At 45.3% G+C, this 16605-nt stretch overlaps 2 protein-coding genes across 4 annotated transcripts in view; one reads left to right on the top strand and one right to left on the bottom strand.

The window, feature by feature from the left end:
* Window positions 1–905: 905 nt before the first annotated feature.
* On the top strand, window positions 906–6617 carry si:ch73-54f23.4 (zinc-binding protein A33). Its single transcript, XM_060064097.1, has 6 exons — window positions 906–1354; window positions 1938–2033; window positions 2212–2445; window positions 3612–3634; window positions 3933–4048; window positions 4156–6617. Exons 1-6 carry the CDS (start codon window positions 1307–1309, stop codon window positions 4707–4709), a joined length of 1071 nt encoding a protein of 356 aa, XP_059920080.1. The 5' UTR covers window positions 906–1306; the 3' UTR covers window positions 4710–6617.
* Window positions 6618–7130: 513 nt separating this feature from the next.
* Window positions 7131–16605, bottom strand: part of si:dkeyp-77h1.4 (uncharacterized) — a 20500-nt gene continuing 11025 nt past the window's right edge. For 2 of the 3 annotated variants that reach the window (XM_060064092.1, XM_060064091.1), the window contains exons 6-11: window positions 16206–16381; window positions 15007–15149; window positions 14606–14753; window positions 13678–13859; window positions 10829–10921; window positions 7131–10179 (exon numbers count right to left, since the gene is read on the bottom strand). In XM_060064092.1, coding sequence (XP_059920075.1) covers window positions 9472–10179; window positions 10829–10921; window positions 13678–13859; window positions 14606–14753; window positions 15007–15149; window positions 16206–16381 — 1450 coding nt within the window. In that variant the 3' untranslated portion in view covers window positions 7131–9471. The remainder of the gene's footprint in view (window positions 10180–10828; window positions 10922–13677; window positions 13860–14605; window positions 14754–15006; window positions 15150–16205; window positions 16382–16605) is intronic. The other variant, XM_060064094.1, reaches the window with a different exon arrangement.

The raw sequence follows: 16605 nt of genomic DNA, 5'->3' as shown, positions 1-16605 counted from the left end.
GCAAGCACCCGCTCCCATGAATTATAGATGAGCAACATTCGCAGAGATGAGTAATGCTGCCTTTGCACCAACATGCAGACAGTGCTGCACGCTGTGTGTGCGCGTGCGTGGTGTGTGTGTGTGTGTGTGTGTGTGTGTGTGTGCGTGTGCGTGTGCGTGTGCGTGCGTGTGTGTGTGTGTGTGTTTGTTTCTGTTTGCATGCAGAGTACATTAAAAAAATACAATTACAGACACAACAAAACAGGCAAAGACATAAATATACTAAGTTCAGGTTATGAACTGCAGGGATTTTAAAGGTCGACGTCTTTCAGAAAGGGGAAGTTCTTACTTTTCCACTGGGATGCAGACAATGTGCAGGGAGCTGTGGGAAATAATTGCTGACTGTATGTTTATGGTGCTTGGGCTCAGATAGAATGGCACACAGTGCAGATATGGATATCCAAACAGAATGCTTTATTGCAGCTTTGATGCCTCAGTTTCTACCGTGGATCCTATCAGATCCCCCAGATAATACTAAGCCAATATACACATAAAACAGCGCTGTCTACTTCTGCAGGCAATGCCACTCCCACTCGAAAAACTATATCTGGCTAGCTGGCTTCTTCTCTCCCCTGCATGCCTGACTGCCTGCCTGCCTGCCTGCCTGCCTGCCTGCCTGCCTGCCTGCCTGCCTGCCTGCCTGCCTGCCTGGCTGTCCAACTGTTTGTCTGACTGGCTAGTGCACCTTTGTTACCAAAGACACCGGTAGACAGGAATAGAACCTTCTGTCTCTGGCATTGAAATTCTGTCCGACAGCTAGCCCTGGCAACTAGACTAGTCTTTCTCTCCCCCCCCCCCCCCCCCCCCCCATCCTGTCTCCCTCCCTCGCTCCCTCCATCTGTTTATCTCTCCCAAACGGAGTCTCTGGCCCCGTTGCAGGGCGGTGCGTTCTTAAGATGACCTTAGCTCACCCGTCTTGACATTTCTCAGCCTTGCTTGTGTTCAACCTCAGCTCTTTTATTGCTTTTCCTGTGTCAGTATTGTATGCGTAGTATGTTCACCCCACCCCCCGCTCCCACCTTTAACTGCCTTCCTCTCTATATGTGTGCTCTACTCTCTTTACCTCTCTCTCTCTTTCCCTCTCTCTGCTCCCCCCTCTTTTTTTGCGCTATCATTTTCATTTCAAATAGGCTCTGGTCTGTCCCTCCCATTTAATCCCTCCCTCCTCTTCATTTCTCTGCTTCACTTCCCCCTGCTCATTCCCAGGTGTCCCATATGTAGCCTTCTTTTCGGGATACCAGAAACTGGCAAGTACTACAGAAAACACATGACTGACAGAAACAACAACTGCAGAAATGGCCTCTCTGTTGCCAAGGTAAGATTCACAAACTTTAGACAGGAGACGTGACATTTACTTTAGCAGACATATGACATTTGTCAGGCAAATCCTACGCTGAAGAGACCAGCCATACCTATTTTACTCTTATAGTAAAGTATAACATGGAGATCAACTAACCCTTGCCTCTACTGACTTAACCTTCCCTTGGATACTTCTTAAATATTCTGTTAATGCAGTTTGTGGTGTGTGTGTGTGTGTGTGTGTGTGTGTGTGTGTGTGTGTGTGTGTGTGTGTGTGTGTGTGTGTGTGTGTGTGTGTGTGTGTGTGTGTGTGTGTATGCGAGCATGCTTGTGTGTGTGTATGTGTGTGTGTGTGTGTGTATGCGAGCATGCTTGTGTGTGTGTATGTGTGTGTGTGTGTGTGTGTGTGTGAATGTGTGTTTGTGTGTGTGTGTGTGTGTGTGTGTGTGTGTGTGTGTGTGTGTGTGTGTGTGCGTGTGTGTGTGTGTGCATGTGTGTGTGTGTTTGTTTTTGTGTGTGTGTGTGTATGCGTTTGTGTGTGTGTGCGTGTGTGTGTGTGTGTGTGTGTGTGTGTGTGTGTGTGTGTGTGTGTGTTGCAGGAGAAGCTCATTGATGCTATAAAAAGGATCCAACATGAGTTGGACGAGTGCAGAGAGGAAGAGTGTGAGATGTACATACAGTCCGTTGGAGTAGAGGTATTTACCTCACACTGTTTTGAAATAAGCATTTGCTAAAACAGTACAGGTATTATTTTCGTTGTGCCTCAATGTTTGTATTAGTGTAAGGGTAGAGAGTCCATATATTCATCCATTCACGCCCCCCCCCCCCCCAAAAAAAAAAAGATAAAACAGCTTGACTCCTGGGTGTTTTCAGAACTGCTTTGATGTTTTGGAGCGGGAGGTGCGGTCCGAGTTCCAGAACCTCCACCGTTTCCTGGATGAGGAGGAGTGCCTGGACCTGGAGCGCCTCAGGAAGGCGCGGCAGAAGCAGGTGAAGCAGCTGAGGGGGAGAGAGAGGAAGATCGCAGAGCAAGGGAAGGACCTGGAGAGAGCCGTCACGACGCTCAACAGCAAGCTGGCCGAGGAGGACAGTCCTAAGCTGCTCAAAGTACGTTGTTTCTTTCTTGTCGCTGATCCACAAGCATAAATACAATGAATTAGGATGCCTTTTTTTTTCTTTTTCAAGAGCTCGAAGATTGACCATCTTCAGATTGATTAAAAGACAGAGTGATCACAGTTTTAATATGGAGCAGTACATTCTAAAAATAATTTACAATATTTGAAGAATGTTCCAAATAGTATGTTCTATTTTTTGTTCTATTATATGAATCCTTTATAGAATGCACTTGCTCCTAATACTGCATATTATTATATTATTTACGTTATTTAAATAATTTAATAGTTCCAAATATATGATATATATTATTCTGTAATGTAAATCATTTTTGGAATGGCTTTGACAATTAGTTATATTCAATAATCAACCTTACATTAAAAGAAGGTAATAGTTCCAAAAAGTACATTTGAAAGTTAACTATTCTATAATGAACAATCTTCATGAAATATACAGCTCCAAATAGGGCCTTCTAAAATGTACTATTCTATTCTATTCTTCACACAATGTATAGCCAGGCCCTCAGAATGATCTAGTCCATTCTAGTACGCTAGTACATTCTTCATACACACATTCTTCATGTGCTTTCAGGTCCTTGGAATGATCTAGTACATTATATGAAGCTAGGGCATCTTATAATGATGCCCTTGCATAATGTATAAAATTGACTAGCTTAATCTCCAATGACTATCGCAGAACACAAACACACAATACATACTTCTCCAGGTTTGTTTTCCAGTCCTTGAATGTCAGACCCCCAAACGTCCAATCGGCTTCCGTTATATTCAGACACGTAACCACAGCTGTATCTCCATAATCTGGAGTCTAGTATTACCTCCTCTCCTGTATCCGAGGGGCAACAGAGTGCAGCCCTTGGCCCCTCTTTGCAAAGCCACCTTGTCAGCTCTTCCTCTGCACTACGTTGCACTCATTTGATCAATTACAGCCATTGATTGGCTGATTGGTTGACTGTCTTGCTTTCCGCTGGTCTAAATCAATTTCTCATTAAAAGGTGAGAGACAGAAGGGCAGCACAGCGAGGCCGGGGCTGTGTTCACCCTGGACGCTTCCCAATAAAACACTTTCTCTACATTATTACAAATGGCTGTGTTTGTGCTTTTAAGTCAACAAGATTTTCACTGTAATCTTTCTTCATGGCAGGAAATTAAAGACCTCATAAAAAGGCAAGTTTTGTGATAACAAAAAAAACTAATAAAAGTAACTAAGTTTTCAAAATTTCAAAATAAGTTTCCCCTGTTCTCACCAGCCTGACTCCATGCATGCCCAGCATATGCCCTCCCGCTCTCTCTGTCTGTTACTGTCTGTCTCTCTCTCTGTCTGTCTGTCTCTCTCTCTCTCTCTCTTCCTCTCTCTCTCTCTCCTCCCCTTAATCTCCCTAATCCCTCTACTGACACACTCCTTAATGTGCTGTCATCTTATCCCTCAACTCTCCTCCTCCTCCACTGCCCCCCGACGGAGCAGGTCCATGGTAAGCTTCGTCCCCCCACGAGAGGTAGAGACCGAGGTCCGAGCAGGTCAATTTGTGGGCCCTATCCAATACAGAATATGGAAGCACATGAAAAGCTGCCTCTATCCAAGTAAGTCCTCCAAAACGACCCCCATTACTCTTAATAATTATGTTCATACAACAATAGCAGAATAAATAACATCCTTCCCTTTCTGGTCGCCTGCTCTCCTCCACCAGACATCACGGCCGTCACCTTTGACCCCGACACCGCCCACCCCTTGCTGACCGTCTCCCCGTCCCGCGCCTCCATGTGGTACGAGGAGGACAAGGACGTGGCGGGGTGCCCGGCCAACCCGCGGCGCTTCCACTACTACTACTGCGTGTTCGGCCAGCAGAGCTTCAGCGCGGGCCGCCACTACTGGGAGGTGGAGGTGGGCCGCAAGACCTCCTGGAGGCTGGGCGTCGCCCGCGACGACGTCCCCCGCGGGGAGATGGCCCACAGCGGCACCCTGAGCGGCATTTGGACGCTGGCGCTGAAGAGCGGCACGCTGGTGGCGTGCACCGACCCGGAGCCCACGGGCATCGTCCTGTCCAGCCACCTGCTGCGCATCGGCGTGTTCCTGGACTGTGAGCAGCGCGAGCTGTCCTTCTACAACGCCGACAGCATGGCGCCGCTCTACACCTTCTCCCTGGGGACGGTGGCGGCGCCGCTGGTGCCCTTCTTTAACCCGTGTGACTCGGACGACGGGAGGAACACCGCGCCACTCGCCATCTTCAGCCCCTCCCTGTGAGGGGGGGGGGAGGATGTAAAGGATGGTGAAGATGATGACGATGAAGTTGAGGAGGATCATTTTAATAGCGATGATAGTGATGATGACGATGATGACGATGATGATGATGACAGTGCTGATTATGATGATAACAATGATGACAGGAAAGGTTTTGGACATACTTAAAATGTACTTCATCATAGAAAGAGGGTAGTTGACACGACCCTTTATCACACACAACTATTGAATCTAGAAGCATCTGCTAGGGATCTAGAAAGGCCAAAAGCTGCTCCATAGCTTCAAAGAGATGGTTAACGGTGCTATGATGTTACTTATCTATTAATATTTCCGTCACAGTCTTGTGACATGGCCTGGTGTGACTAAAGCGTGACTATGGAAGCTATGCAAGAGATGACAGCGGCTTGGGGGAGGGGGTAGGCTGAGGGGAATGTGCTGCCCCCAGGGGGGGGGGGGTCGCTGGCTTGGTGACATGGGGGTTGTGGTGTCACTCAAACAGTGCGCCTGCTGTGAATGAAGGACTCCTCACCTCCGCTACGACTGGGTGACAGGTGGTAATGAGCAGGGATCCCGGCAACCCACCAATGAGTCACACCACAACACCACAATAAGAGTCACTGTTGTAGTCACAATGATGTACCGACACACAGGGACGACATCACAGCCGGCGTTGTAATTCTTTGCTTTTATTCTTTGTAACTTCTTAGACATGAAATAAAGACATAAAGTGTTTCCTTTTACAAAAAAAAAAAGAAGAAAAAAAACACATCTGTGTGTGACTGTGTGATGTGTGTGTGGCATTGTGCAAAGTCGAGACGATACAAGGAGAAACGCGTGTTACCCCACACACCCAGGCCGGGATAGCGGAGAGAAGTACACTCGACAGGAAAGGTTTCTAGTGGTGGGTAAACTGAGTTGGGTGGGCATTGCACCACCAACCTTCTGAAACACATTAGCTTTAGCACATAAGAGGTTGAGATGCCCTGTTATTTGAGCAAACCAAATCCCTCTCACACATTTCGGATCGTCCGTTGTGCAGTTGTCAGTGAACAGGACACTTCCAACCCAAAGCCTAAACATGCAGTACTTGCTATTGTAAACTTGCTTCTTAAACAGTATCACTAAATGTATTGAAGGATGATTGATTGAATGATTGATGACACCTTTATCAATGCTTAGAAAACACTCAAACTGTTACTTTAATTCTTTGTTGTTAGCATTGAGAAAAGCCTGGCAGGCTTATCAAATTTTTAGATTGTAATCATCGTCTTTAAAAGTCCTCAACCACTACTGTATTTCTGGGTATTTCCATTGTATTTACACAGCACATTTAATATTTTGTATGTATTAGTAGTAAATATTTGTATATTTATTTATTTATTAGATAGACAGCAAAACAGATCATTCAAGGTTGCAGATTGAATTTGTAAAATCTGCCCAAATTGTGAATACCCCATCTTACATGTAGAAAAAAGTACAGTTTGAAGTGACTATGAACAGAATGCAGGCCAACTAGTCTATTTTTTAGGCACTAAAAACAAGACAACATCTCTCAAAGGAACTCAGAGATCACGATGTTACAAATCCTTTTTTGTCAATTTAAATGCCTTCATACACAATGTTGTTCACATTGCAGAACATAATAGGCAGACATTTGTAAGCTATACTCACAATATCAAGGAATGGATACATATATAACCTTTGTCTCATTTTTACACATTCGATATTCAACACAAATATAAAGCTAGTAATCAACACAGCAGTGACAACAGACCCAGACACGCATGCATACATACACACACACACACACACACACACAAACACACACACACACACACACACACACACACACACACACACACACACACACACACACACACACACACACACACACACACACACACACACAAATTCAAATATTAAGAATGATGAAACTATTTCAAACAGCAATAACATGCTGCTTGGGATGACATCTTGGGGCCATGCTAATGAATGCTTTCGCCTCAAAGTGACATTAATGGTCCATTTGCAATACAATATGTAGATACATTGAGTTACACTGCGAGTGTCTTGAAGTTGGAATGGTGATAATGCAACTGAATAGATCTCAATGGATCTAATATAGTCCATGATACATTGTACAATATTTGGTTCATAAATAAGGTGTTCAGTTAGTTATTAGTGTTATATAGTGTATAGCTTTTTATAGATATTCCATTTTCGGTAGTTAAGACATTGTGAGAAATTTCTTTTTTTTATTCTATATTATCTATTATAATACAATACAACCATTCTAAACTAAAACTTATGGCTGGGAGAATTACAACAGACTTGAACATGCAATATTTACAGCACTGATCTGGGCCAGCAGGGTGAGGGAGCATGTATTATGCTTGTGTGTGTGTGTGTGTGTGTGTGTGTGTGTGTGTGTGTGTGTGTGTGTGTGTGTGTGTGTGTGTGTGTGTGTGTGTGTGTGTGTGTGTGTGTGTGTGTGTGTGCGTGTGTGTGTGTGTGTGTGTGTTTTTTTAAGCGGATTGAAGATGCTTTCAGTATTGCCAAGATTTTTCGGTTTATTTATTCATCCTGGAATTTCTTTTTCAGTGTTAAACCATGTAATGCCATTACTTTATCTTGCTTGTGTATATAACTTGATTTTTATTGAACCTAAACCGCATCATTCATCGAACCCCATGCTTTTAATATTTAATGTCATGTTAATATGCTAGCAAATTAGACATTTTATTTGGCTCTTGTCACGTTGCCTTATCAAATACATATGAAATTTCTAACTGTCACCAAAAGACTACACAGGGGTCCAGTAGGAATGAGGTTGGTAGACCAAGGTCAAGTCTCAAGTTTCCATATTGTTTGTGGAGAATGAACACTTATATTGTGCTTCTCTTGACAAATCCTTTGAAAAAAATTACCAAAGATTATTTGGTAATTTTATCGCACAATACCTGGTCTTTCATTGGTTTAGGTGGGGTAATTTTAACCATGAGGTAGAGATATCGTTTTTATTTTTTTAATCATGCATCAAATGTATCTTCTCACCTCCTTTACCTAACTGATAACTAATACTAAATCCCTTTGCATCCACATCTGCAGCCCTATAGCTTTAAGACGTCTGGATAGGGACGCAGCTGTATTTGGCAAAGGCAAAAGCAACAGTGAGGCAGACGTTCTTGTGGACATCAGAGGAGGAGCAAATAAGGGGCTTTGATCCATTTTTGATAAATGGGCCAAGCACCACAAGCAGGCTACAAATGTCGAACTTAGTTTGGGAATATCTGGTCCACATCGTTAAATAGGACTCAATATACATACTTTTGTCATGGCTATGTACAGATATATTTACTTTAGTTACAATGATGCTGCTGAAAGAAAAGGTTTATAGTGATGGATTTAGCCATGTAGTTCTATCTCTCGGTTATAGACAACCACATGTGGTAAATAACAAGGTATCACAAGATGGTATCATAAAGTGGCTGAAGTTTCAGCAGGCATCTGTGACCTCCTTCAATTCAAACAGTTGATAAAAAATCAAGGTGTTAATGGTCATTATTGAGTATTCAGTCTATAAAAAAATCCAAACATTTCAACAATAAAATATAGCAATTGAGCGATCGCATCAAAATCTAAACTGCTCAGATAAAACAATGTTTTTAGTATAGTAAGTATGTTTTTTATGTTATTGAAAGTAGCAACTTATTCCTTTTTGTGATGGAGTTGAAAACAAGTGTATTTTAGGGAAAGGATGTCTGTGTGCAGAATCTTTTACATAAACGGTGGCAACTAAATGAGAATGCAAAAGGCCGTAAGTGCCTGTCTCTTCCCTTTCAGAACCATGAAAACCATGTTTTACCTTTGTAGTACATTTGCAACAACGGAAGAGATTTGCAAACCAAATCCATGAAAACCATATGATCCCGATTTGTGGATGAGGATAAGACCATGGATGGAAGTGTTCCAGGACGTCGTTTTCAGACCGCTGAACATGTGTTTTGTTTCATCCGCTCCTTTCAAGAGGTGGTTTCTCTACTCCATGTTGAAGAAGTATTCTTGCAGAGTTAATGCATTGCCATTCCAAGTTGTGATGGGTACGGTTTGATCTGTGTATAATCGTGACTTCCCACAATTATCTGAGACGACAAAACTGCCGATGTTCAAAGATAGGCTCAAAAAGTTCATGCTTTTGACTGTTTGACTATTGTATCCACATGCTTGACGAAAGAGCAGGTATCTTAATGGGCATTCGTGTTTCAATTGAGTTGCTTTCAACTTGTGTAGTGTAGAATTTTACAGATGAGTGTGTTTGTCAATCACTTTCTTAAATTATTAGTTGTAAACCATGGTGTTTACCATAAATTGTTAGAAAATCCTAGACCTAAATTTGGGTTAACAATTTAGCTGTAAACTCTGCAAAAGATACTGTTTGCAGTTTGGCAGTTGTACTGTGAAGTAACCAAACTATAAAAGAGAGAGTACAATCTAAAAGATTAAGCCACAAGGAGTTGAACTACCTATAACATTATTTGATCATTGATCTGCTCATGTGAACTGATGTTTGGATTAAAACGTCTCAAAGGTTATGTGTTAGATACAAACGAGTGATATATCCTTATTTAGCTACGATTAGGTTCAGGCATTAGAAGTGGGATATTTAATTCACTGCCCCTGGAAGTGTGGTTTCACTTCTTCATGATGTGGTGGGGGCCGTGTTGGCTATCAGTGGGTCTTTCCTTGCGTCTGTCCAGGGCTGGGATCAGGTGGTGGTCTCTTCAGCCTGGACTCCAGGGGCGTCGGCCTTCAGCTCCACCTCGGGGGTCTTCGGGGGGACCACCTTCGGAGCCGCTTCTGGACTGGCTTTGGACCCGGGTGCGGGTCCGGGGGTGCCGTTGACGGTGGGGGCTGATTCAGGTGCAGCGCCGGGCTCCGGGGTGGGCGTGAGGGCAGGCTTGGCCTCTGGGGTGGGGGGAGCGGTGCGAGCGGAGGGAGCCATTGGGGAGGAGGCCCTCAGCGCCGGGCCCGGGCTGGGGACGGGACTGGGCTCGGGGGTCTTGGCCCGCTCACCTGGCTTGGAGCCGGGGCTCAGGCCGGCTCTGGGCTCAGGGCTTTGGGCCGGGCTAAGCTTGACGTCTGCAAAGGTGGGGATGTTCAGCGCGTCGTCGGGGGTGCTGTTGGTGTCAGGTGGTGGCGGCTGTACATCAACGGAGGGCGGGGCACTGGGTGTGGTCACGGCGGCGGCGGCGGCGGCGGCGGCGGTGGCGGCGGGTGGGCTTGGCTTAGGGGCCATGGCAACGGAGACGCCTTCAGCCTCGGATTCTAGGATTTGTTCTCCGATGTCGGTGTCGGTGTCCAAAGGGAGGGCGGTGGTGTTGAAGCCCACTCCGGAGTCACTAGTCTCCATGTTGTCCACGCCCACCTCCTTAGAAGACACCTCCAGACCCTGCAGCCGGGCATGAACAGCATGCTAGACAACACTCATAGGTTATAGAGAGGTGAACAGCATGCTAGACAACACTCATAGGTTATAGAGAGGTGAACAGCATGCTAGACAACACTCATAGGTTATAGAGAGGTGAACAGCATGCTAGACAACACTCATAGGTTATAGAGAGGTGAACAGCATGCTAGACAACACTCATAGGTTATAGAGAGGTGAACAGCATGCTAGACAACACTCATAGGTTATAGAGAGGTGAACAGCATGCTAGACAACACTCATAGGTTATAGAGAGGTGAACAGCATGCTAGACAACACTCATAGGTTATAGAGAGGTGAACAGCATGCTACACAACACTCATAGGTTATAGAGAGGTGAACAGCATGCTAGACAACACTCATAGGTTATAGAGAGGTGAACAGCATGCTAGACAACACTCATAGGTTATAGAGAGGTGAACAGCATGCTAGACAACACTCATAGGTTATAGAGAGGTGAACAGCATGCTAGACAACACTCATATAGAGACGTGAACAGCATGCTGGACAACACTCACAGGTTATAGAGACATGAGAAGCATGCTAGAAAACACTCGTAGGTTATATGTATATATATATGACATGCAATCAAGAGATTACAGGGTTGATGATCATGATAACATGTTAAGTCCCTCACTTTAATGTCCACTTCGGTGCTCTGGGATTTCTCTGTGTTTTCCGCCTGGGAGTGTTTAGAGTCATCATTCAGCTGCTTCATGTTCTTCACCACCTGGACACACACACACATCACACACACACATTTAATACATGTAACAGTTATGTGCAGGGTCATTTCAGGGTTGAAAGCTCGGGAAAAAAGAAACAACCGTCCGCTAAGAAAACCGGAGCAAAAGGAGCACTCGGTAACGCTTTACAATAAGGTACTATATGGTGGGAAATATTAGAGGCTTCTCAGCCAAATTGTTGGAATATTAGTAGTGAGGAACGCGTCAGCAGGGGGGGAGGGGCAAGCTCGGGGCCCTGTCCCATTGTCATTCATAACTCCTCAGAGGGTCCTGGGTTGACCGGTGAACACTCAGACAGACATCCCTCTGTGGTTAATAAACAGGGCAATGAATGGATTTTATTTAAAGACTTCACTTCATATAACTGTAATGTATAATAATAATATGCAACCGTTTTGTACGTAATGCTTGAATTACTGCATGGAATCTATTGTCGGCATTGTGGGTGGGAAGATAAATGTTAATGGGAGACAGGAACGCAGGAATAGTTTAGACTAGCATTCTGATTGGCCGAAGTGCATGTTTGGAGAGCATCACAATGGGGAATATAATTCGGATCCTGAAGACTGTTCGCGAGTACTTTGCAAACCAACTCAGGTGATGTTGTTACTCTGTGCAGTGACAACAAAGCCTTGATCATTCAACCCTAGTCCATCTCAACCTCTCGTATTTTAACTTGAGTATTAACCGTGGGTTTTATCCACGACAGTATGCAAAAATGTTACTGAGGAGCGAATGAGGAATGAATTATGAACGACAGGGTGGTTAATGAGAAGGCCCTGACTGTGATTCAAGCATTACTGAGGAGTTACTGAAAAAAACTACAGACTTGGTGATACAGTATTAATGATTAATTCTGTGAATAAGCAATCTGACCAACTGATTATGACAGCAACTGAATTTTTCCTGGGATTTCACAATTAGTTATTTAATGAACAGACGGATTTTACAAAAAAATATTTGGGAGTAGTTCGGCTTATTTTGCACTGGACTCACACCAAAAGCTCCACATAGCGTGTGCTTAGGTTGCTGCTATCACACTGCTCTCTGCGGCTTCATCACCAGGAGCCATTTAAAATCACTTACGCTAATGAAGCTTTTGGTGTGAGCTCACGGTTACAAATGTTGAAATTGCAGCTTTCTTTTGTCTTCCTTCACCACATACTCCCACACTGAAGAGCCTCTGCTGGGTCTTATTAAAAGTCAGATACATTCGGACATTCCCGGAGACGTTTTGGAGACACTTCAGACATTTCAAGACATTCCCGGTGGTATTTCAGAGACATTTCGCAGCCCCGTTGACGGTCAAACCCTAAAAACATTCATTTGGTGTGGTGACATATTCAGCCTTTTAGACAGTATGGCTGCGACTGACGCGCTGCGAGGCTGATGGTGTGTTTGAGATGCCTCGTACACCAACCGCATTAGTTGCTCTTGTGACTTAATTTCCTGGCTTTTAGCACTTATAGCATTGCTGTTTGTCTTTGTGAGTCATTGGCTAGTCATTGTTAGCTACATTAGCCTCTTTAGCAAACCAGCTTAAAAAACGCTTATAAACTTTACATTCTATTGCACGCACAGCAAGACCTTGCAATGCATAAATGATCGACCGGATTAAAGCAGCAATGTAATCAAGTGTGTAAGAGCATTTAAAATCGACATTAAAACAACCAACATAGTAAAAATACAAAGAATATCCATCTCTTTACGGGCGCAGCCATTTTTGTTTGTTGAGTCGTACGGTCAACCTCACTGAACTCGGTTGACTCTCAGAATCCAGAGTGGGAAAGGTTAAAAGGGAGCGTGCCTCTGTGAAATGCCGCAAGAAAGCTGGGAGATTTCCCCCTTTGTAACTTGTGTGGGTAGTGTACGAGGCATCTGGAACACACCATTAGCAGCAACTTCGGCCTACAGATGGTGATTTTTTCCTCTAGAAAAAGCTGTGTACAGGAGATTACCGCTGGTGACACAAGCCCGGTATGAATTCGGTCTCTAATCTAAATCACTGCTACGCTGAACATCCCGCTCACACAATGCCAACCAAAGTTGGGGTGGACAGAAAGACGATGGCAGAGACAGCAGCCACTTCAGAACTTCATGCTGTCAACAAGGATGTCTTTCAACAGCAGAGGGCATCAATGGGGAAAGGAGAAACCCTTCACTTGTCTTCCTCGAAATGCAAACTAGAGATACTGAGTAGAAACCTATAGAGCAAGGTGAACGCGATGAAAAATAATTGGGAACTATTACAGATCAGTAAACGGGACTAGTAGAGAAATCTAGAGGGCTGTTCTAGAAGAGAGCAGGCTCTTTATTTGTTAAAAAAAAAATGAGGGTACCTAGGAAATGCCTAGGCACAGAATTGTTGTTTCTATCTGCATTTCTCTAATGTTAATATTTTCTAATGTTTCCATTTTTTAAGCATTTCTTCAGCCGTTTCAAATTAAATGTTGAACTAAAGTGGCTGTAGATCCCTCATTGTGACAGTGGTTTGGGGTTTATAATCAAATTCAGTTGCTGTCATAATCATTTGGTCAAATTTGCTCATTCACAGAATGATTAGTTAATATAATCACCAAGTCTGTTTACCAGTAACTCAGTACTTCCTGAATCACAGTCACTTAGGGCCTACCCATTAACCACCCAGCCGTTCTTCCTTCGTTCCTCATCGCTCCTTAGTAACTACCAACATATTTGCGTTACTTATTGTAAGTGTTATTTCGTTCTTTCTTCCCCCGACCTGTCTGAAGGCGTCCCCCTCGTCCTCCTTGCCCGCATTCTCTGCGATCTTCTCCAGTTCGGCGGCCCTCCTGGCCCTCTTCTTCACCTTCCACAGGCAGGACAGCAGGCACACGAGCAGCAGGAAGGCCAGCAGGCCGCACAGGGCGATCACCGCCACCAACACCATGGGGAGCCTGTAGGCTGGGGTGGACAACAGGGAATGAATATAGGAGCTAGGGAAACAAATAAGGAACTAAGTTGACCATACCCTTGAAGCCAACACCTGACACTACACTCTCCTGCCCATCCGATCGATTGATTTCATATTTTAATATTTCATCAAATATTTAATTATGTATCATAAATTGAATGCAACAAAGTCATCCTTATTAGATAACTAAACCAATATTCAAGCAATCTCCTCAGCGCAGGCCTCGAAGGGCTAACTCTACCAGCGCACCGCTCTGCTAAGTTATCTATCCATATTATGAGAGGCAACCTCCCTACCATCGGGTCGGCTTAGCTCAGGAGGTAGAGCAGCTGTCATGTAACTGAAAGGTTGCTTGTACCATCCCACACTCCTCCTAGCTGAGTGTTGATGTGTCCCTGAGCAAGACACTTAACCCTAACTGCTCCTGACGAGCTGGCTGTCGCCTTGCATGGTTGACTCTGCCGTCGGTGTGCCAATGTCTGTGTTAACCGATGTAAGTCGCTTTGGATTAAAGCGTCAGTTAAATGCCCTAATTATAATTGCACCATGTTTATTCATTTATTACATCTTCATCACTGATGTTCATGTTTGCATATTTTTCCATGGATATAATTCCAGCAGTTCTCACTATGTCTTACTTTATCACTGAACTTCTTCATCTTCTAATGGCTTATCCTGAGAAGGTAAGAGGTGACCATGAACCCCCCACCCCCCCCCCCCCCCCCACCCCACTTACGCTCCAGCTCCAGGTGGAAGACTGCGACGGGGAAGCTCAGGGCGTCCACCACCTCGTACCGTCCCGCGTCGGAGGCCCGCAGGTGGTCCAGCACCGCCGTGGTGCCCTCCATGTGCAGACGGCCCTCCATGCCCAGCTCACTCAGGCTCTGAGTAAGAAACACACACACACACACACACACACACACACACACACACACACACACACACACACACACACACACACACACACACACACACACACACACACACACGCACACACACACACACACACACACACACACACACACAGTGAGGAGTACTAGTGAACGCCGTGTCGGGCATATGCCTGAGAGACAAATGCATGCAAGTGGGAATTGAAGCAGACAGGATAAAAAAGACAGGAGGGAAGTCTGTGTTTACCGGGGTGAGCTCTCCCTTGTCCATGAGCAGCACTGGTTTGGAGTCGTTGTTGGGGCTGTAGTAGAGGCTGACCAGGGAGCTGTCCAGGCGGAGGTTGATCTTCATCACGCCGTCGTTGGGCAGCTCTTTGTAGTCGAAGTGCTCTGAGGAAGACATAGAGGGGACTTCTTGAATTCATACTTTAAGGCTGAATTTGAATACTCATACTTGACTACTATATAGTATGCATTTTGTAGTACGCCAAGAATATAGCGTGTCCGAATGCTCAGTACGCATTGTGTAGTACGGAAGACGTTTCCGAATGCGTGCTACCGCCAAAGTAAACCACGGAGTTCACTACGCTATCCCACAATGCAACCGGAGTCTGGTAACGAACGAAGAAGAGATGGCTGACCCGACACCACCAGAAAGACGTCGTAGAAAGCGGCGAAAAAAAGAGACATTAAAAAGAGTAAAATAGTAAAGTAAGTAATTAAGTAAAAAGAGACATTTTTAATTTAATAGCAACGATGACAAGACGGAAAACAGGTAACTTATCAAGGTAATTTTGCCGGCATCTGAGGGGAGATACGTCATCTCCAAACATCCTGTGGAGTTTCGGCGATGTTCGGAAGCGTTCGGAGGCGTTCGGAGGCGTTCAACGCATAGCTGTAGACCGTACTACACTGTGAAGTGTAGTACCGTCAAGTAGTAGACACTGAACAGAAATAGTATGTACTAAGTATTCGGATTCAGCCTAAGTGTTTTGGGCCGTGATGCGTTATTCTTTATTCAGGACTAAAAAGCAATCGCACGACATGAGGGATAGAAGGGCCCAGATGAAAACACGCAAAGCCAACGGTGTACCCATTTACAGCCAGGTCCTGGATGGACGTGCACCGTAAACATGCAGCGGTACACAGACAGGTCCATGTCAGCCAGGTCACACCGGAAACAGGAGCTACACCTGCACGCTGAGGCCGACCTTCCTCTTGATGGCTCTAGTCATGGGGGCGGGGGAGGTGGTGTGCCCGGTCCTTACCTTCCTCTTGATGGCTCTAGTCATGGGGGCGGGGGAGGTGGTGTGCCCGGTCCTTACCTTCCTCTTGATGGCTCTAGTCATGGGGGCGGGGGAGGTGGTGTGCCCGGTCCTTACCTTCCTCTTAATGGTGCTAGTCGTGGGGGGCGGGGGGGCGGAGGGTGGTGTGCCCGGTCCTTACCTTGCACGTTGAGGCAGACCTTCCTCTTGATGTTGCCGTCGGCGTCCCTGATGGTGTAGCTGCCCTCATCCGCCCCCGTGGTGGAGCTCAGGGACACGTGGCGTTCGTTGACGACGATGCGCCCCTGGTAGCCGTCCCGGGACAGCCCCGTGCTGGTCATCAGCACCAGAGCAGGCCTGCAGCCACAAAGAGAGGGACGCTCCTTCAGGGAGGGTTGTGGGTTTGAGCCCCTAATGTCCACCTGTAGGCCTCCTTGAGCAGGGGGTCTAACCCCTTTCTGCTCATTAATGAAATGTATCTACAACGTTTACAACTGTGAGGCGCTTTGGATGAGAGCATGTCCTTAATGACTTGATAGGAATAATAAATAGTAATATTCGTAGGAGGCAAGGTAATCCGA

Source organism: Gadus macrocephalus, chromosome 11 (assembly GCF_031168955.1).
Source record: "Gadus macrocephalus chromosome 11, ASM3116895v1".
Taxonomy (NCBI): Eukaryota; Metazoa; Chordata; class Actinopteri; order Gadiformes; family Gadidae; genus Gadus; species Gadus macrocephalus.
This window is presented reverse-complemented; position numbering and strand designations above follow the sequence as displayed.